At 37.6% G+C, this 22,002-nt stretch overlaps 2 protein-coding genes across 2 annotated transcripts in view; one reads left to right on the top strand and one right to left on the bottom strand.

Annotated features, from left to right (window-relative positions):
• Positions 1 to 22,002, bottom strand: part of LOC145983596 (CXXC motif containing zinc binding protein) — a 114,858-nt gene that overhangs the window by 38,944 nt on the left and 53,912 nt on the right. Inside the window, exon 2 of the mRNA XM_083116659.1 lies at positions 18,944 to 19,053. Within this exon, the coding sequence (XP_082972785.1) occupies positions 18,944 to 19,053 (110 nt within the window). The remainder of the gene's footprint in view (positions 1 to 18,943; positions 19,054 to 22,002) is intronic.
• On the top strand, positions 1,138 to 2,653 carry LOC145984319 (uncharacterized). Its single transcript, XM_083117975.1, is given in 2 exon segments — positions 1,138 to 2,201; positions 2,203 to 2,653. Coding segments are annotated over 2 exon segments (1,515 nt in total).

Raw genomic sequence — 22,002 nt, 5'->3', positions numbered from 1 at the left:
AGGTTCTCATCCACCTGGAAAGAATTGCCGTCACATTTGAATACAAAGAGGCAAATTTCTGATGATTTATATGAAATCTGTAGTAAAGATACCTTGCACAACACCAAACGATTCTGCAAAGTGTGTCTTTTCCTTGGTTCTTGGCGAAAAATGGTTCGAAACTCCGGCAACAAGGTTGCTTCAACTGACAAGGGAGGTTATCTAAGTGTCCCCCTCCGATTTCCATGAAACTTGGAAGGTGTATAGAGGGGCCCAAAGGAAGAAATACCTATTTTTTTGTTTTGGCTAAAAAACTGTTTTAAGGGGCAAAACCTCTCCTCTAATGTCAAGATGAGGACAAATTGAAGTGGGGATCTGACCCCTGTGTCCAACTCCGATGTCAATGAAACTTGTCAGGTGTACAGAAGAGCCCAAAGGAAGAAATACCTATTTTTTTGTTTTGGCTAAAAAACAGTTTTAAGGGGCAAAACCTCCCCTCTAATGTCAAGATGAGGACAAATTGAAGTGGGTATCTGACCCCTGTGTCCAACTCCGATGTCAATGAAACTTGGCAGGTGAATAGAGGGGCTCAAAGGAAGTAATACACGTTTTTTTTGTTTTGGCTAAAAAACTGTTTTAGGGGGCAAAACCTCACCTCTAATGTCAAGATGAGGACAGATTGAAGTGGGGATCTGACCCCTGTGTCCCCCTCAGGTTTCCATGAAACGTGGCAGGTGTATAGAGGGCCCAAAGGAAGAAATACGTGTTTTTTTTGTTTCGGCTAAAAAAACTGGCAGATATACAAGAGGAGCATTTGAGATATGGAGTGCATATCACTGCAAACACAGCTATCACCGACGAGACGAAGAAAGGCAATCATGCCACGTGAGAGCATACAATGTGACAAAATGTGTTACATAACACACGATACATGCTTGACACAAATCATGTGAAACGCACCTACAACGGCGTATCACCTATGGGCAGTCTGTCAGGAGATACCTCACAAGCAGAGGAGATAAGAGTAAGGAAACGTGAAATTCCGCCAGGAGGCCAGTTAAACACAATTATCAGGTGTGCTGTAGTGGGATGGTATGTACGATAAGACATCATGAATCCAAATTCCGTATGTGTGACCCCGTATATAAAGGCTCACAGATGAAAATAAGGACAACCATTCTGTATGGAGGTACCATTTTGAATGTAGTGAATGTGGTCACACTTTTAATACAGGCATTTAATGCCAGTAGCCCATCTCCTTTAACAGCAGAGGAGGCATATGTCGCAGACATTGTGAAGGACTTTGACCAGCAAGACGATACATATGCAGATACAGATGATGACACGGAAGAAGACTATACTAACCATTGTTCACCACATACTGTATCCATTGGATATAAACAAAGAGCAGTTGACTTTTGGAGGAGTGGACAGATGCGACGTTTGTCTCGGACCACCATGCAAAATCAATATAAGAAGGTTACCTCAACACGGCAACTACAAAGATGGGAAGAGCAGGTATGTGCAGGAGGAACATGGAAAGAAAAGCTATGTCAGGTTTCCAAATACATTTTAGAAAACTTTAGTGATGCCGTGCAAGCACAGGTTCCAATTCATGATCTTGATATTCGGAGATGGGCTCTGCAAGCTAAAGCTGAATTGGACGTTCCTCGGTTTACAGCGTCACGGTTTTGGCTTTGGAAATTCAAGGAAACACATCACATCGTGTCCCGGAAGGTCACCAAATTCGTTACACGCACATCTGCTGGCAAGAGGGAACATGTTCAGAACGGACATGACAGCTTTGGGGATACTGTTAAATCATGTATTGCACAGTACTCTGTCGCAAATGTGTTTAACTCTGATCAAAGTGGTTTTAATTTAGAAATACACAGTGGTCGCACCCTAGCTATTAAGGGAACGAAGAAAGTGGAAACTATAGTGCAATCTGTTGCATCCACAACACGCAACTACACCATTCAACCAATTATTTCGGCCGCGGGAGAGGTGTTGTCTCCTCTCTTTCTTGTTCTGAAGGAACCTGGAGGTACCTTTGGACCCTATGTCAACCGAACACTGTTCCGTCCAGCAAATGTGTTCATTGCAGCCTCTACATTGGGGAAACTGACAACAAATCACTTTAAGACCTGGCTCAAGGAGGTGTACTTCCCAAACACAGGTGATTTCGGTGCTCTGCTATTGGATTCGTGGAGTGGACATTGTTTTGCAAGAGGTGACACCACGGGACAAAAACATTACTCTGTTGACAATACCTAAAGGATTGACTGGCACTCTCCAACCATTAGATATGTATGGATTTAGGATTTGGAAAAATTTCATGCGACGGTTTTCCGATCTTGTCCTGTTACTACACAGTGACATTAATCTCCACCTACGCAATAACATTATCAAACTACAATCACTCACACATAACCAGTTGTCCTCACCCAGGTTTCGACACGTCTTCCAATACGCATGGTATAAGAGTGGGTATCTTCCCAAAAGGCCACCTCCATTTGAGAATCCGGTGGCATTCTGTTTTGGTGGTGACAGTAATCCGATATGTAATGTTTGTGGTGCAGTGGCAGTAATCAGATGTGCATGGTGTAACCGAACATTATGTTTAAATCATTTTATTGAGGAGTACCATTACTGTGACGAGTATGTACATTGACACAGTGGAAGCAACAATAGGGGCGGTTTTCAATGTGATGCATGGGTGCTTGTCTTTACTTTGTGTTGGCAGATCAGTTACCATAACGTTGTTACGTGTTACTTTTTGGTGGTAATAAATGTTTTATACATGCTGTGTATTCATCTATGGAACTATCCTCTTGTGTCCTTGGCTATGAATATGACCTATATGATATCGTATCATGCCAAAGACATGACTCGAATCCGGGACCCGGGGGCCATAGTCCGATAGTCTAAGTATTTCATAAAAAGGGCCCGAGTATGAAAGAAGCTGGAAAGAGCTTCTTTCAAGCAAATGCCACTTGCGATCTTCATTGGATGTAAAAATCCGCTGATATGAATTCTTCTGGAATTGCAGGAGAGATACTGCAAACACAGCCTTACGCTGAAAGCACCGTTATTAAGAGACGCGGTCTCTCAACGGCCGAAGTTCGAATTTCGTTTAAATAGCTTGAGAGAATATTTCTCACCCCAAGTCGGTATCTGAAATCTATGACGTGCACAGTTAGTGCCTCGGAATTATACAAGTTGTTGAACTAAGAAGTTATGGCGTGAATAGTTGTTACTGAATGTTACAAAAGGAGTTACAGCGAGGAGTAGTACAATATCGGAAAGGAGTTTTATTTCAGTAGTGTTTCATCAGTGTTCATCTACGAATCAGCGAGTCGACCGTCACTGCAAGATCTACAGTTAACGAACGTTCCTCTATCCTTGTCTTTCATTCTCTCACACCCCTGCCAGACCAGTCAATTGTAGTGTTTAAAGTTAATCGTGAGTGTAATTCTTATTCCACGGGGCTAGCCCCCTTTCTTGGTTAAGTGTACACGTAGCTCTTCAGAGCTATACCCCCTCTTACGATACACCTCTCGCAGCCAAATAACTTCGAATATCAGGCTTCACATAGCCTATCAACGATCCCTTATTTCAAACGATCGGGACTTTGTACGATATCTAGGTCATGCTTGATAGGGTTATGGTTCCCGTGTGCGGCTATTTTGATGCTCCCTTACCCTGCTTTAATCCATCTATTGTTATGCCCATGCCTATCCAGGAACAATGGTGTCTATGAATTCGGCATCTCTCTACAATTGCACTGCGTTTGGTACCGACAATCCTACTGTTCTGTGCTGTGTGTGTTCCAATTATAATTATATGAGCGTGTTCTTCATATGCCAGATTTACGTGGTTTCGGAGTCAGATCCCCACTTCAATCTGTCCTCATATTGACATTTGACGGGGGGGTTTACCCCCTAAAGCAATTTTTTAGCCGAAACAAAAAAACAGGCATTTCTTCCTTTGGCCCCCTCTATACACCTGCCAAGTTTCATGGAAATCGGAGGGGGACACAGGGGTCAGATCCCCATTGCAATTTGTCCTCATCTTCACATTTGGGGGTTTTGCCCCCTAAAACCGTTTTGTAGCCGAAACAAAAAAACACGTATTTCTTCCTTTTGGCCCCTCTATACACCTGCCAAAGTTTCATGGAAATCGGAGGGGGACACAGGGGTCAGATCCCCACTTCAATTTGTCCTCATCTTGACATTTGAGGGGGTTTTGCTCCCTAAAACTGTTTTTTGTCTGAAACAAAAAACATGTATTTTTTCCTTTGGGCCCCTCTATACACCTGCGAAGTTTCATTGAAATTGGATGGGGACACTGGGGTCAGATCCCCACTTCACTTTGTCCTAATCTTGATATTTGAGGGGGGTTTTGTCCCCTAAACCAGTTTTTTAGCTGAAACAAAAAAAACACGTATTTCTTCCTTTGGGCCCCTCTATACACCTGCCAAGTTTCATTGACATCGGACGGGGACACAGGGGTCAGATCCCCACTTCAATTTGTCCTAATCTTGACATTAAGAGGGGAGGTTTTGCCCCCTAAAAAGTTTTTTAGCCGAAACAAAGAAACACTTATTTCTTCCTTTGTGCCCCTCTATACACCTGCCAAGTTTCATGGAAATTGGAGGGGGACAGTTAGATAACCTCCTTTGTGAGATCAACGTGTTTTAATGAGTTTTCCGTTAGTAATCTCCTGGAGTAGTTGGTTCGATGAGAGCACTTTCTTTTTTTACTGTTTTCGTCAAGATCGAAACATCATAGGTTCAAATCCCACCCTTTCCTGATTATTTTTTCCTATTTTATTTACCGAGTATGAAGTGTTGTAATAATGTAATATAAGATTATATGATATTACTGTAAATATTTATGCGATGCATGCTCAGTGGCAGCGATTGAGTTCCAAAACTGTTGGGGTTAGGTGCCAAATCTGGTGCGGGGCAAGGACAGTTTACTTTCTTCCCTTGGTAGATAAGGTTTAGCATAGTGTGGGGGCAACTGCCCCTCCACACCTCCATAAATCCGCGCAACTGTGCATACCTCAAGTAATGCTTCTACTAATGTTCTTAATCTTTCAGTGATTGGCAGGATTTCAGGAAAAACTTTTAGTTTCCTTCAGCTGTCATAAGTTAACACATATTAAGAAAAGAACTTACATGTCATTAACATCTGTTCTTGACAAGATGTTATAATCAATGGGTTCCGGGCTCGACACCCGGTGGAGTCACATTACACATTGGTTCGGATTACAGTTTATAATGTAGGTTGAGTCCCGATAAGTCTGTATGTGCATAAAGTATTTTTAATAAAACAATACTGGGACATTTCTCTCCTGTTTCATTGCCAGTAAACCAGTAGTAAATAACCTGGTAGTTTAATGAACTTTTGTTCACAAAAGAGAAATTTGCATGTGATATTTAGGAATATAGGCTATATGAAATTGGGATCTCCACCCACAAAATAGTCTCACTCGTCGCCTACCTCCTTGCTCCTTTTTTTTTTTGGAGAGTAACTGCTTTTCAGTCGCAATTGCGGTTAATCTGATTTCATAAATAAGTGACGTTAGAAAAAACTTTTGGAAACTGACATGGATTTTCAAGAATGTCACAGATATTGTCAATTGTAATCAACATTACATATTATTTGGAGCTGGGTGTATATATAGTTCTGAAGTGGTGAAATTGTTCCCTCTCCATAGGAATCGAACCCTGTCCCTTTAATGATAAGATGGCTGCATTAACCACTACGCTATCAACAGTAAACAGCCAGTTCTTGTAATATTAAATTGTTCTCAGAACCGTCACCATTGAAAATAGTCTTAATTCTCTTTAAAAACTATGTTCCTTTTTCAAAATTTATAATAGCCACATGGTTCTTGGAAAGGCTGGTAAAGCAAATCTTAACTCCTTCCAGGACCAGCTCTAGGTGGGTGCATACAATATACAACCAAAATATTTCAGAAGTCTGAAAAAATCAAAGATTTTTTTTCCTTAGTCTGAAGTACAGGTATTCTATAAAATCACAATTTCATGCTACTACCTAAGAGCAATAAGCAGAACATGTTGAAGGTTAAAACCAAGAATTATGTGAGCTTATAAATTGGTGTTTCTTTTCATGGTTCGACGTTCATTATATTTAATTACAAAACTCTGTGTGTTCAATATCAAACTATTGTTATACCTATGAATGTGGCAAATTTTAATCATATACAATAACATTCTCTATCATGATTCCTTTTAGTTTACTTTTCATTCAATTTTGATGCTGTGGTGAATTTATATTGTTTCATAATAAAATAACATTTCCACTTCCTGGCTTCACTCTATTATTAAAAGAATATTGCATATGAACTATAGTTGATTGAAATACACGATTTTAATTTAGTACTTGTTTATAATATAATTTAAATAATTTTGGATACTTTTAAGTATATCAAAACGACCCATGAATTTATGAAAAATGAAATTAGTTGCTTTATTGGAACCACCAAGCCAAGATCATATAAACCCACAATATACTGGGCACAAACTATTATTTTTATCTGGCGCGGGACACTCGGAAGCGCTGGACCTCTGGCAAGTGCCCGAAATGCACCCCACACCCTCCTTCCTCCAGCCGGTGCGATGTGTTGCAGAGGACCGTACGATGACATTTTACATTCCATTTTAAATGTCTTACGTTCACACAGAGGTGATTACTGTAGAACTTGTTACTGAAGTTTGCACAATGGCTAGGATACGATGATGATAATCATGAATGAAGGAATCATGTGTGTACTTCCCCGGAAATCGAACACCTTGTTGTTAAATTTTTAATTTTGGTGGTTTTACTACAATCACTTCCTCTCATCTAAATGATCAAGGAAAATTTTATTCTACTGCTTAGTGCTTACCTCAAAAAAGACCTCTGGTCCTTCCACTCTTCACCTGCAACCACCTTTTCGTAATCAAAATTTGACATATTAATAATGATACGATGTGGTGGTCGACGGACGCACTGTTTCGATGCACCATAGATAACTTGACCGTAACTGGCCAACCCAACACCAAACTTCAACTGAAAAGTTGCAGACAAACTGTGCGAAACGCACATCTGCTTTTACTTAACCTTCATATTCTCCCACCAAAGAGGTTGCAGGCATGAGGCATGCAGAAAGAGGGAGGCCAGGAATTAGTCAAATGACATTTGGTTCCTCCACGGCACCTGTTTCGCAGAAATGTGTCGGGTAGTATCTATTTTGGAATTGCAGGCAGTTATCTGAGTACACCGACCTCTGCCCCTCCCCGGAGTATTGTTACAAGCGAGTGCACCTGTACAAAACTTGGTGGAACTCGAAACAGAAGTAGCAAATTCCTAGGGGGAAGGGCGGGGGGGAGACAATTCACCTTCCACTTTATTTGAAGAGACCAAACTGCCATTCGTAATCTGCTTAGGGATCTGTCAGTCACGTACTTCCTGTTCTTGCTGTTAGCAGAAACTTGAGTCCAGGTTCATTTAACAAGTGTAAAAATATTTTCTCCAAATTTCATCAGAATCAAAAATAAGTTAGAAAAATATAGTCTCATTTTTTAGGGTGCGACTGGGGGGGGGGCAAAAAGACCATATTGCTCCCCTCATTGATGAGTGGGGGGCATGTTGCCCCCCTGACCCTCCCCCCCAATTCAGATGTCCCTGCTACATTCTAAAAGTAGCTTCGCTACAGCTACCGCTACTTGTCAAAAAATGTAGCTTCACTACAACTACAGCTACATTTGCCAAAAAATAGTTTGCTATGCTACTCATGTGCACTACTCGCTACTACGCTACGCTACTTTTGCATTATTCTGCATAAAAAAAACTAAACCACCACATGGATATTCGAAAGAAGCACCTAGTATGATAGTTGGACTTACTAGAAAATAGATTGTTATTTATTATCATAATTCCCATAATTCATTAGATGTTTGCTCTAACATTGTAGATAGCTGGGGGATGCTTCTTTGGTATAGCTAAATGGGCAACAGGTGGAGCGATACTTTACATAAGTTTCCTGTTGGGAATGCTTCCCTGAAGACACATTGGGAATTTTGTCACCTTGTAATCAAATGGCCCCAGGTTCGATACCTGACAGAAACTCTAGTGATTCGGATCCAGTCTTGATTAGCTTATCTGTGCATAAAGTGGACTCAAAGAAAAAACTAGGAAAGATGCCTAGTTGGGAGAATGGACCCTCTTGCTCCTCCATTCCCCACACTGCTCATCATCATCATTCTTCCTCATTCTCACAATTAGCCAAAAGTGGCAGAAAGAGACTCTAGATAACAGAATAAGAAAATAAACCATCCATCCTCATTGTCATGATTAGCAAAAGTTACAGAAAAGTGACGTAAAAGTAGAAGAAATTCATACATTTGAAAACTGTATATTAACTAAAAAAAATTATTGTTTCTGCAGAAAAGTCAATAACTCATACATATATATTGAGGAAACTGATATGCAAACCCGAGTGTACCAAATGTATTGCAATTTTAAAATTTGTGAACAAATATTATGACGAAAATATTTGTAATTCCAGAAAGTGTATGTCTATCATTCTTGTAACAATAATTTCTTGCTGGTGACATCCTATGTACTAACAATGATCAATGCTGTTAACGTACTGAGCCATTGAATGATGGCACTATTGGTTTGTCATTGTCCATCCATTGATTGCTCGTGGGACATTACAGATTGAAAATGCCGCCATCTGAGTCATGCTATCTCAGCCCTGAGACAAACTTAATGCACTGTACTCTTCAGGCCCGCTGGTACATAATGTGGACCAGAGTGTGGATACCCTCATGAGGACGACTGGTGCAAAACCAATTATGATATTTTGCTTTACTTTTTGGTTCATTAATATATCTAGTCTGGCCATAAATACTGTTCCACACTATTTTGTGAATAAGTTTAATGTGGTTTCAGATCTTTAAATTTTCTTTTAGTATGTTACACTTACAAAATGTCCACTTTTTGCCCTCACAAAGGTTCGAAGTCTCTGGCCAGGTATCTATTGCAGCACAGATGGTCTCGATGGGAAAGTCTGCCACTGCTGCCATCAAGGAGTGCTTTTAACTTTCAGTTATAGGGTACCTCTTCTTGCAGACAGTCCCCTCTAGCACAGGCCACAGTTTGCAATCCAGGGTATTGAAATCAGGGCTATCAGATGGCCTATCAACAAAGGAGATGAAATCGAGTACTCTTTGCAACTTCTTATTTGATCACCCCGAAAGAATTCCAAGTCCTGAATTCGTAAACTTAGCAACATTGCACTTCGGTGCCAGCTAAGAGTAGCCAACTTCGAGTTGGTCCCTCCACTAGACGAAAAACTTTGCGGTGTGAGGTTTTCAGTTTCGTACATTCCATGAACTTAGAAACTATATATAACCCGCTATTATAATACACAATTGAACAGAAATAATAAATTCGATAAAGAACTTTCAGGAATTTTTATGATTCTGCTTGCTCGACTTCAAATCAGAGGGGTTTGAAACACTGAATTTCCACCCGGAGGAAATCGCCATCAAGTTTGTGCAGAATGAAGCAAATTTATGAGGAGTTTATGCGACATATTATTTACAATACCTTGCATAATATCATACAGTTCTCAAAAAATATTTTTTTCACAACCTGTCGAGAAAATGTGCTTGGAACATAGGAAAGTGGATGTTTTTATAAATGTCAACGTGTTTTTAAGGGCATGTTTTCAGTAAGTTAATGTAGAGCAGTTGGTTAGATGCTGGTATGCTTATTTTTCATCATACCTACATGAAAGATCACGGGTTCAAATCCCACCTTCTCCTTTTTTTTTTGTTCACTGAACAGACACAGTCGATATTAAAACATTTAAAAATGATACCGACGGACACTTTGAGGGACGTCCCTTCTGCGCATTTTTCCCCTTAGTTGTTGTTGGTTACCAGGATTTAAGGTTAAAGCTTTTTTCTTTTAGCTATTCTTCATAAGTTGTGTTAACACACACATTATTTTAATTCACATATCACATATGTATTCAGGATGCAAAATGTAACGTTATTTAAGTTATGTATTGTTTGTGCTCTTCACTGACACCAAAAACATTGATTATTTCGATATACTAACACACACACATACAATTGTGTTAAGCAGTGATGTAGTGCATTACTGTAATGAAGGAGAGAGTTAATGAGTTCAAAATGCTTAGATTGTTAATTTTATGTCCATTCCTTCGTAATGACTGTTGTTAATCCACTCACCTCCATCTTTCCATGCATCTAAAACTAATAGTAAATCGTCAATTAACATAAGTAAATGGCTATTGTGACGGAGGGCGATGCGATAAAAAAACTACTAATAACTATTTATATAGTGAGTGACAAACAAAAAATTCAAAACCTGATAATGATCATTAATTCTCCACTGCTATGTATCCAAAATATTTGTCTTATTTCAACAGAAAGTACGAGTATCAGATCTAACAAACTTTTTTCACTAAACTCGCAATATTCAAAACAACTACCACAGACTTAGCTCTACGTAACTGGATTCTACACACTCCACGTGGCATGTGATTTCCTCCTATCATTGAAATAACTTCCTCTTACTATTTCCTTCCACTTCTTAGCATAGCGGATAAACTTCACACCCAACGATATACTCCTGAAATAAATTTTGACTAAATGGAGAATCGAAACTACGACCTCATTCGTGGGTATCAAGCACGCTCGCTACCTCTTCTCCAGGTAGCTCATGTTAAAATTGGCTACCAGTTTGAAGAAACCAATTCACGCATAATGTCATGTCTATAATTTCCCCAATGGCAATTTTTAAGTGGAAACGAATGCAGCAAAAATCGAGAAACACTGAAAGGGAAGAATGATGAACATTTTTATTGGTGTTTTGTCACATTTTGTAAATTGTGTGTAAATGCAGTGTTTTGAACAAGCAATCCTTAAGTTATGTAGCTATTTCTTGATTGCTGAAAGTAGGAACAGGAAAGCGAAAAGGAGCCAATTGAACTATACCCCGATTGCCAAGAAACTTCAGCCTTTATCCAAAGACTGTAAGAAGAGAGAGAGAGAAGAGGGATATTGAATGTATGAAATATGTGTGAAATTAAAGCATTGTATCCAATGCATTGAAGTGCATTCTAACAAACTTCAAACTATGAAAAACCTATTTTCGTGGTGGAAAACTGCAAGTCATTTTTGAAATATGAATCTGATTTTTTTCTGTATTATAAAGTGGAGATATGGGATGATATTTCCCTCAGCAAGCAAAATTTACATAAGCCGCCTCCTTCCCTCTAAATTTTTCAATAGTTATATTCAGTAATTAGAGTCCCAAACTTGATGAAATATCATTTTTTTCCTGACCCTTAAAAACAATGATAATTTTTTTTTCATTTTTCGGCCTTTTTTGGCTTTTAGGTTATTTTTCAGTATTTTTAACAGTTTTTGTTGCATTTTTCTTTATTTTTTAGGTTTATTTTTCTCCTCTAAAGTTGTTTCGTGAGTTTTAAATGAATTTACTATCAAAACTTACATATTTAAATATCCTGACATTTTCCATTTAGCAAATTCACCATGAAACGAAAATCAATGGAAAAGCACAATATTATTCTTAACTGAAATGTTTGGCAATGGAATAAAATACTTTGTGTAAAGCCTACATTGAGTTTCTTTTGCTGGACACTATTATCGCTTTAATCTGTGGTATAAAAGCAAAATTAGTCACAATATTAAATGAAATTATACTCTGGAAACACAGCTGTATTTTCGGATGCTGGCCGACTACAGTACCATAGAAGGCCCATTCTAAAAGGAGATGAATGATTTATACAGAAAAAAAAATTTGTAGTGTATTTTTTGTAACTTTGAAGTAAGAATAAACAAAAACTACATTAGCACTTAATTGCTTCAGTAGTCTAAACCAACAAACAACCGGCTTTATCGAATTATTCAACTACTCTTGTAATTTATGAAAAAAATAAGCTTTCACTATCAGAGCGAAAATTATTTTTGGGTAACGTTTTACCATTTTTAGGTCATTCTATAGATCATCTTTTGCCATTTTTTAGGTCATCAACTTTCGAGTCATAGTCATAATTTTTAATGCTACAAGCATTCTCCAGCTATCCTAAATGCTTAGCAAATATTCCCTACCTAAAACTTTCCACTTCACACTACACTACACCTTTACAGAAATGTGTATGTCTTCATCTCTCGGACCGAGTGCTTAAAGTAACGTGAGCAGTGTGCTGTAGGGGAATCGTGTTTGCTTGCGGAACAGAAGGTTATGGGTTCAAACCTACTTCTTTGCAAAAACTTTTTCAAAAAGAAAGCAGCCTCGGACGAGAATGCTTATCTACATTTCTTGGAATTTGGATATTTATCCAATTTTCGTCCAGCATTTCCAGATGACATTTGAATCATAGTAAGGAAAATGTAACTTGAAATGTGCAGAAACATGCGATGTAAAGTTTGAGGTGGCTAGTTTCAAACTTTGAATTTAACATAAAATTTGTGGTTGTATCATGGAAAATCTGATGTGTTTTAGGTCTGCAGTTAAGAGCACAAACAAAGAACATCCTGTGTGTTTGTGGGTGTGTATTTGTATTGTTGTTTTAAGCCTACTATATGCACAGATAGGTTAATCGGGACTGGATCTACAGTTTAAACAGAAATACGAAATACTGTGCAATGAGCCTCCACCGGATATCAAACCTGGGACACCTTGATTACAACATCCTGTTTAAGAACATATATTTATGACATATAAATTCTTAATGTGTGTTAACATAACTTTTGACAGCTGAATGAAAAGAAAGATCTTGCCAAAAATCCTGCCAATCAATGAAAAATCAATATGATGAGCAAAAACATTCCTCGAGGTATGCATCGCATAAATATTTACAGTGATTTAATATAATCTTATTCTTATAATACATTATTACAACACTCCGTACTCGGTAAATAACAATAAAAAAAAGAATCAGGAGAGGGTGGGATTTGAACCTACGATGTTTCGTTCTTGATGAAAAAGTATAACCAACGGCTCCAGGAGATTACTAACATGAAACTCTGTAAAACAAGTTGATCTCAGTTGAAAGAGCATTGTGTCGGAGTTCTCAACCATTTTTCACCACTGATCAAGGAAAAGAATCGTCTGGTATTGTGCAAGGTATGTTTACTGTAATTTTGCCTAAAATCATGTGAAATTTGACTCATTGCATGTGATGGCAATTATCTCTAGGTGGAGGAGAACCAGTGTTTCAAATGGCACATATATTCCCCTATTTTCAATTTCAGAATGAAGAATCGTAATAAAATTCAACATTCATATTTCCAATTTACAATTTTTGTTTAATTATGTATTGTATTACTGGTTTAAGGTTTCTAACTTCATGGAATGTGAAAGAATGAAAAAATTCAAAAGAGCGTTTTCATTTAGAAAGAAAAACTGTTGCTAAGTTGATACTATTTGTTGGCTCTGAAGTGCTATGTTGCAAAATTTATGAATTAAGGACTTTGAATTTTTTCAGGGCGGACAAATAAGGTGTTTCGAAAAGTACAATGGTCTCCAGACACTGTCACATCATCCTCACCTTATGAGCTGGGTAGAATCTTTCTGAAAGCTCCAGGGTTCATTGTAAAATATTGTTTGGTTCAACGGCATCACAAGAGGCTCCAGGACACTTTCCACATACACTTTTGCATGAGTTTTTAAGACCTTTTCACAAAAATGAGATCTGGTGGAACTCTCATAGCTCACACCCCACCAAACCATGACTGAGGAGGGTTGGTGGCATCTCTAAACTTTGGGAACTCTCTCATGAACTTCTAGAGAGCTTGAAGCATACACCCTTTCATTTTGGCAGTTAAAACTTTCTTCAGTGGTGAAAACTTTCTCATCAGTGAAGAGAATTCTGCGATGCCTATTGGCACTGTACTGGCGCAGAAGCATTCTCGGTTTCAATTCCCTCTGCTTCTTCATGTGTGGCATCAGGAAATGTCCAGTACTCCGATGGTAAGTTCCAAATCCATGGTCTTCACTAAGCACCCTGGACATTGATTGTTGTGAAATTTTCAGCTCCTGTGCCATTATCACTTGCTTCCTGGTGGATTTCGGTAGATGCAAGGCACCACTGCATTAACAGCTAATGCTGTTCATATGGTGTGAAGTCGACCAACTCTTGGGTGATCTTTCACGCTACCAGTCTCTGTGAATCTCTGGATTGTTCAATATACAAACCTTTTGCTGATCTTCAGGGTTTTTAGGGGCTGGAAAATCGCAGTGGGTGATTTTCCAACCATCTGCAGAGCAATTACGGCTACTCTGTCTTCATATTTGCCCCACTCCCAACTAAGTACAAGAAGGTACATACTTTTTCTTTCACACTTGAACACACAATGGTTAGGAATGAGCTTCAGCACATGCATGGTTCATGAGCCTGACTACCGGATGAACAGTCCAAGCTGAAAGTTTGTAACAGTATTTATGTCCAGACTAGGTATACAGTGGAACCTCAATTTTACATTTTTCAGGGGACCAAACTGAAAAAACTTAAAATGCAGGAAAATGTAAACTCAAGGAAAATTTTGTAGCATTTTGCTAAGTTGGAAACATCAAGGTTGAGTGTATAATCTGGGAACATAAAATCTGGGCTCCACTCTATATGATTTTATGACATACTTGAATAACAAAACAATAGTTATTTTTAGTGTTTTTTACAAAATGCTTTTTATTTAAAAAATCAAGGAAGGTCTGCAATGTTACTCAAATCTGACTTTGGCATTGGACGTATGAATGCCAATCACTTGAAATTTGCAGATAATCATGACAAATTATTACTCTTTAATGATATGACACTCCCCAAATTTTGAAAGAAAAAAAATCCTGTAAAAAAAAGGCAATTTATTGAAAAAAAATTGAAAATGTGATATTTTGGAAATCAGGCATATCTGAACCAGTCCCTTAATTGCCAGTAATAAAAAAATAATGATTCTTTCTTTCAGTATGAACCTGAACCAAGAATCCACCAGAGTTTCGCCCACCTCCTTTCAATAATAAAGAGCCATCAGAGAAAAAAGAAATTATTCAGGCTAGAATAAATTAGCTATCGCACACTGAGAAATTGTGAAATATGTAGGGAATCACCATGAAAGATTATTTAGACACTACATCACTTGCATCCTCACATTTAGGAAGAAAGCTTGTGAAACAGAACCTTTTGAAGAAAAAAATACAATAATTCCAGAAATTTTGTCTCTCCAAAGATGCTGCTTTTAGTTTTTTTTGCATTGCAGTACATTTGAAAAGTACATGCAAGAGGCTCGGGCTGTATTATCTTTAATATAAAAGTTGATTATAGGTATTCAATATTTGTTTTAAGTTGGGCTATGTGTAAAACAGGCCAGAAGTAGCCTCATGAATCAATAGCTGAAAAAAAGTATGTGTGATGTCTCCACAGCAAAGTGTAAAATCCATGATGAGAGTTAGATAATTTTATAGTTTTGTTAAAACACCTGCATGTCTACTATTAGTGACAAAAATATTGAGCCCTCGGTTTACGCACTTGTAAAATTGTACTCCATGAGAGGAAAAAAGTTAAATATACCTCATTGGAAAGCTTGAAGTATCTACTTTTTAATAAGAGTTATCTGAAAAATTTTCTTAAGCTTGTTTTCTTGCTATAATGAAAAAGTCACTGAAAAGTGTAGTTTTTCCTTCCCATTTTCACGAATGGGGAACTTAACTCCAAACAGTTCATAATTAACTGTACATATAATCTTGAAATTTGATTATTTTTGCACCTCTGTAGAAAGAATCAAATGCATATTTTTACTAGATACTTCAAAAATTGACATTTTAGGGAAACATGCAAACTTGAAATGCATAATTACAAATTCCATGAAATTGCAAAAAACTGTTGATATAACACATTTCATCAAATTCCAGAAGTTTGGCGTGTGTACATCAAATATGGTTCCACATATTAATTATTCTTTCACACTCCTAATATGGTAAACGGGTGCATGACATATGGTGGAGTGTGGCCAATCTCAGACTCCGAGGGCAGCAGGCGACTTCCACAGCGTTGCCGCTTTGCCGCGAGAATCGAGCAAGTGCGTTCCATCGAGCTGATCGAAAGTATTGTCGCAACATAAAATAATGAATGAAATATTTATCATATTGCAAATGGAGTACTGCTGTACTGAAGGGTTTTTTCCCCATTTTTTCTAGCTTTTATCTTCATATGAACATTGTCTCCTTCAGTACCCAGCAAAGGTACATAGTGGTTCGGATCCCACTTTAAACTGTAAGTCCAGTTCTGATTAGCCTACCTGTGCATAAAGTGAACTTAAAGAGAACGTCATTTTCTCAGTATTATTTTATGTCACACATTTAAACAGATATACTGAGTAAAGTGATGTTCGATGAGGAATGAAGTTGATGCGAGATCCAGTCTTCTGTGTATACAATAATAACGCACCTGCTGTGTACAGCAATTTCATAAGAAAGGGAAACTGAGCAAGGTGCATACTAGCGATAGCAACACATAGAAATTATATTTAAAAAATTGTGCATTTGAAACCTTCACGCCAACTAACATTTTAATAAAATATATTTCGAGGAAAAAAGTATGTAGATTGTGTTTATCTCGCAAAATTCACTTAATCATCATATCGAGTAGTGGTGGTAGTTTCAGCATTTAACGCATCTGAAATATTGCTTTTATATTTTGGTCTGTTTCACAGTTGCAACTCTTGTAATAAGCAAGGAGTTGTGCATTCATTAAGAGAGACAAAAGGACTAAAAACATTAATAAATTTTCAATAAATATGAGTGAAAGGAAAGGTAAAAGTATAAAATGCTGTTCATAATGGATTCTGTTGAACTGGATAATTAAAATAAAAGTTGTGTATCTTTCTTCTCACCACACCTTGGAAAAACGTGCCCAATAAAATATTAGGTCGAAGCAAATTTTTGCGGTTCCCTTTTTCTTTAGATACCCTTTTCACTGTGCTGACATAACCCACAAACACTCTGCTGTGCACTTGACACCTTGGTTTATGTCGTGAGATGTGCCTATTCATTTCCCCTGGTCGAAATATCTCTTGGCACTGACTATAATTTCTTTTGCACCACTATGATATTACAGTCTTGCCATTTTCATGCAACAAAAAAATCACTTCACAGAACTGCCATCACTCAATACAGTGCATACAAACAAACACGCGAATTTGTGAGAGACTGACTGCCTGGATAGATTTGATTTTGAATTTTGAATTTAAAATTTTGGGAGCGTCAGCACTTAGGCTATTTTGCTCCCGTCACATTATACGGGGGCCAGCCCCTTATCATTACAAATAACAACTCTAGCGTTGCATAACTAAAAATGTTAAAATGTTCTGACTTCTGTTAAAAGCTGAGGCCGTAAACGGGCACTCAGCACACACAAGGACAACAAACAGGACAACACACACAAAATTATACTGGCCATAGTGCCAGTCGCCAGAGCCTCGTTAGTCTTTAGTCCAGGGTGCACTACGTGGAAGTGAGGTTGACTTTTGGGCGCCTACGTGGAAGGTCACCCCTTACACCCCCGACTGCCTGGATAGAGTGCACGTAAGTATTATTATGGCTATGTGGGAGTTCAGGCAATAATTCATGGCAGGAATGTAAACACAGAAGTGGCAAAAGAAAATTTCGGCATCTTTACAATGCTTTCCTTTGTGCAACACATTATTTCGGCTCATTTCCTGTGTCAAAGCTGCTTGGACGCGGAGTTTCAAGGGCAAGCGGCGACGCTTGGCAACACATTATGTGCATTCTTAGCAACAATGTGAATCGCGCGGGAACTGGTTGTCAAGAAAAGCAATTCTGTCTGTGTGCAACAATGAGATATGGAAGTTTGATTTTTATTCCACAGCCATCATTTTGATATGCATTTCATGACCATTGGGCTGACAATTACCGAGACTGCAACATCATAATTAATTAGAGGCATGCAAATTTCGTTTTTGATGAAAACACGAAATATGAAATAACATACTGTAATGTTCATTTTTCATGTTTCTGAAAGGTCTGAGGTGCATTTTTCTATCCTGTTTTGTCACGAAATAATGCGAAATGAACTGCAAAATGCGAAATTGACTCAAACACCAAATTTACCATTTATATACAGACGCGACACTTTCTGAAGTCTGAAGTATCCTGTGAGTTATGTAATTCACAGAAAATTGATTAATTCTGTAGCAAATATTTGAGAAGCAAAAATGGACCCCTTTACACAGGAATAAACTTAATACCCTGGTAACTACATAAATGTGCTATTAGAAGGGAAAAGTTTATTTTGTGTAATAAGTGCAGTTTTTAAATCAAATTTAGGATTATATTCACAATTTTAAAACCAAAATGTCATTTTATATAGCACTTTTGATGTGATTATTCACCGCTATAACACCGAAATTTTATTTTATTTACCGCTTTTGAACCTGAAATAGACTCAGTTTTTGTACAGAAATTTTGTTTTTTTATTTACCAAAAATATGTGCCTCTATTAATCATTAATTGTGACTGTTCCACAGATGATAGTATCATTATATTTGGCTAAGATATTTCCACATAAACAAGGTTCAATCACAAAAAAAAATCATACAATTGAATTCGACTTATGTAAAAAACACCCGAAAAAAACTACATTTTTACGAACATTTTTATCTGAATAGAAAACAGACCAAGTTAAAATCATTTTGTCTTGCTTTTGTCTAAAACCAGGCACTTATAGCTTTCCAATGAGGTATATTTGACTTTTTTCCTCCAACGGAGTACAATTTTACAAGCACGCAAACCGAGGGCTCAATATTTTTGTCACAGATAGTAGTCCCAACATTGTCTTACACACAATCTATTACAGATATTGAATAACTAACCCTTGGAGAGAAATCCACTGGTTCTGAGCCCCTGCAATCAAGAACTACCATCGTTTTAAAGCTTGGTTGATTATCACTCATATACGTTCCATCAGAGCCCTTCACAATATCTGGAAGATTAATAAATTACATTGTAAAACAATGCTACAGGCAGAATGTTAAAAAAAACATAATAGAAATATTCAATAATAAAAGCAGAAACTGTACAAAAAACTACATAAAATGCACATTGTATCTAAAGATATCCATTTGGTGGTCACATGGTGAGAAGTAATCCATTTTAACCCACTTTCATGGTTCATTCTTCCAAGCAGTTTCTGCATCACAATTGATTTTGCCACCTGTATAGTAGCTTCGTCAGGCACATACTGGCTTGTTGCAAGTAGTGTGGTTCTTTTCTCTCCCTTTGGTTATGCATGGTGGTGTTAGTTGACAAGGGTCTTTCTCTTCCATCTCCTTTAGTGCAGGTATGGAAGTTCCTTCTTTGGCCACGCATTGGGATTCTGGTACTGCATGGGCAAGTTTCCAGTCTCGTTGCCTGCATCTGGGAGGCATTTATTTTCATTCATTCCTGTATGTGGGCAGGCATTTTTACATGTGTTTAAGCTTCATGTTTGCTTCTCTTTTAGTTTGGGTGGGAGGGATTGTTTGATGTATGGATCAGTTGGAGGGTGAGAGGGCATGTATATTTCTAATGGTGGGGAGCCAGGTTTTATTAAGTGCTCCAGGGTTGATTTTGAGATCAGCAGGGGTAGTTAATCGTGATCAAAACATTGCATGGAAAAATTAACCGTAAGTGGATTAAAATGTATATATTTTCAATACATGTATGATTAAATTTTTACCAATTGTATCAACTACACCAAATTATTATGCCTAGTGGCATGTATGTTGCTCTAGTTCAAAACAGTAGTAAATCAATATTTAAGTTTCTTTTACACAATGGAATCACTCTCTCACATTTTAAGCATGTTCTTCCATAGCAGTTACCTCTAAAACCTTACAAGTGAAAAATAAAAAAAAATAAAAACTTTTGAGTGAAGTGAGCTAAATCAGCAAAAATTTTAATTTGAAATTTATGGAAGGACACAATTTGTTACAGGACACATAGCATAAGCCAATTGTAGAAACTGAGCAAAAAAAAAAACCTGAATGATTATAATCTGCGTGAGCTTCTTTCAGGTATTTTCTTTAAAAATAACCACACAAAAAATTGGGCAAAACTGTTTCTTTTTCTCACACAATGCATGTATAAAATTATTCTATTGAAATGTCAACTTTCTTCCTCACAGTAACTTATCAGTACCTTGAATTTTTGTTATGATTAAGTTATTGTATCTTTAATTTTCTTATTCTTTAAATTTTATTTCTATATACCATGATTATATCTTATAAATAGATGAGGTATTCATGATGTTGTTCAGAAGCTCCTGGAAAGTGCTTGTTTAATGGGTGACAAAATGTGCATGGGAGAAACCAACTAAGTGGTAGAAAAATTTTAAATAAGGCAAATGAAGACGACTGAGGAATTGTCAATGTTCAAAAATTATAACCACAATGGAGCATTCCATGTGAAATCAACAAGTGAAGAGGCACTTTTCAACCTCACATTTTTAGATTCATTTGAAATTTGGCATACTGGAAAGGCCACCTGAGGTAGGAAAATATGCAACTTTACAGATGCATATATTTTGTATTCCCGAAATTACAGTGTTGCAAACTGTGCGATTTTGACCATTTTTTCCAACATCTTGTTAACTTTAAATTGCAATATTTCAGCAATCAGGGCACCTATAGAAGTAATTCAGATGGCGTTGGAAAGGTCTTGAAGAGCTCTTTCATACGAGATATAGCATGCCTATGCCAGGGTAAAAAAAAAACACAATTGAAGGTGGTGAAAATAAAACTTTGGTAGCCATTTTCTCAAAAATGGGTCTTTAATTTTTTTCAAAAAATTAGATGTCCTACAAACACTATTACTCAATAAGTATACAAAATTTAAATATGGGACGCCAATGGGATCCGGAGTTATGCTAGATTTAGGTTAGGTTAGAGTAGGGTATGGTAGTTTAGGTAATGGATGATAACAGATTTTGATGGACAAATTTCTAATATGCAAAAGTAAAAGTCTAACAGTGGACAAATTCCTAATATTGAAAAGTAAAAGTCTAACAGAAATCAAATACAGTGGTTCCACTTGGTGCAGTAAAGCGTAAATACAGGTTAGGCACCCTAACCAGTCACAATCAACAACATCCAATGGCCAATATAAATGCTTTGCCTTCCCCTACAATCCCAACACATCCAACCGCATATCCAAAGCCCTTCTCCTATATAGCATCAAAGTAGCGCACAAACCCAATGCCAAAATAGCTGGTAAACTAAACAAACACAAATGGTACTTCCTCTCCCCCCTTGATAACCCAGGTGTATATGATGGAGTGTGTGAGTGCAAGGCAAAGTCAATCAGATCTGTCAATGAAAGAATCCAACAACACCTAACAGATGCAAAAAAAAAAGGCCTAACCCACTACTGGTCTTGCTAAACACATCAAATACAATAGCCATAAATTCAAAAGGTACAAGTCAAAAACACTGCCCACACACTCATAGACTCCAAAATCAAGGAAACACATGCCATAATGCACTTCCCGCACGAGCTAAACATCGATACCGGACAGGCACTCCACACTTGGATTCCCCTACCACAACAGTTAACGCTGGGAAATAGCAGACGACACGGATGCAGATGTACAGTTAACAACAGTGCACCTAGCAGCAACCGGAGAACTACAAACAAAAGACGCACGCCAAGCAACAGAACAGCAAGTTCCAATGAGGATGATGGCAGTGGCCACTGAAATTAATAGAACGAAGAAGAAGAAAATAAATTGAGTACTAGTTTCTCCGTATTTATCTACTACCGCATCTCTCTTTTCCCAATTATGAAAAAATCTATGTGATAAGTTGTACACACATAGCTTAAAAGCTGAAATATTTTTTCCTGTAGTATGAGATGATAAAGCTACAGACCCGTAATGAAGTGAAGAGAAGTGCGT

This window comes from Lepisma saccharinum, chromosome 2 (genome assembly GCF_977018435.1).
Source record: "Lepisma saccharinum chromosome 2, izLepSacc3.1, whole genome shotgun sequence".
NCBI classification, from domain to species: Eukaryota; Metazoa; Arthropoda; class Insecta; order Zygentoma; family Lepismatidae; genus Lepisma; species Lepisma saccharinum.
This window is presented reverse-complemented; position numbering and strand designations above follow the sequence as displayed.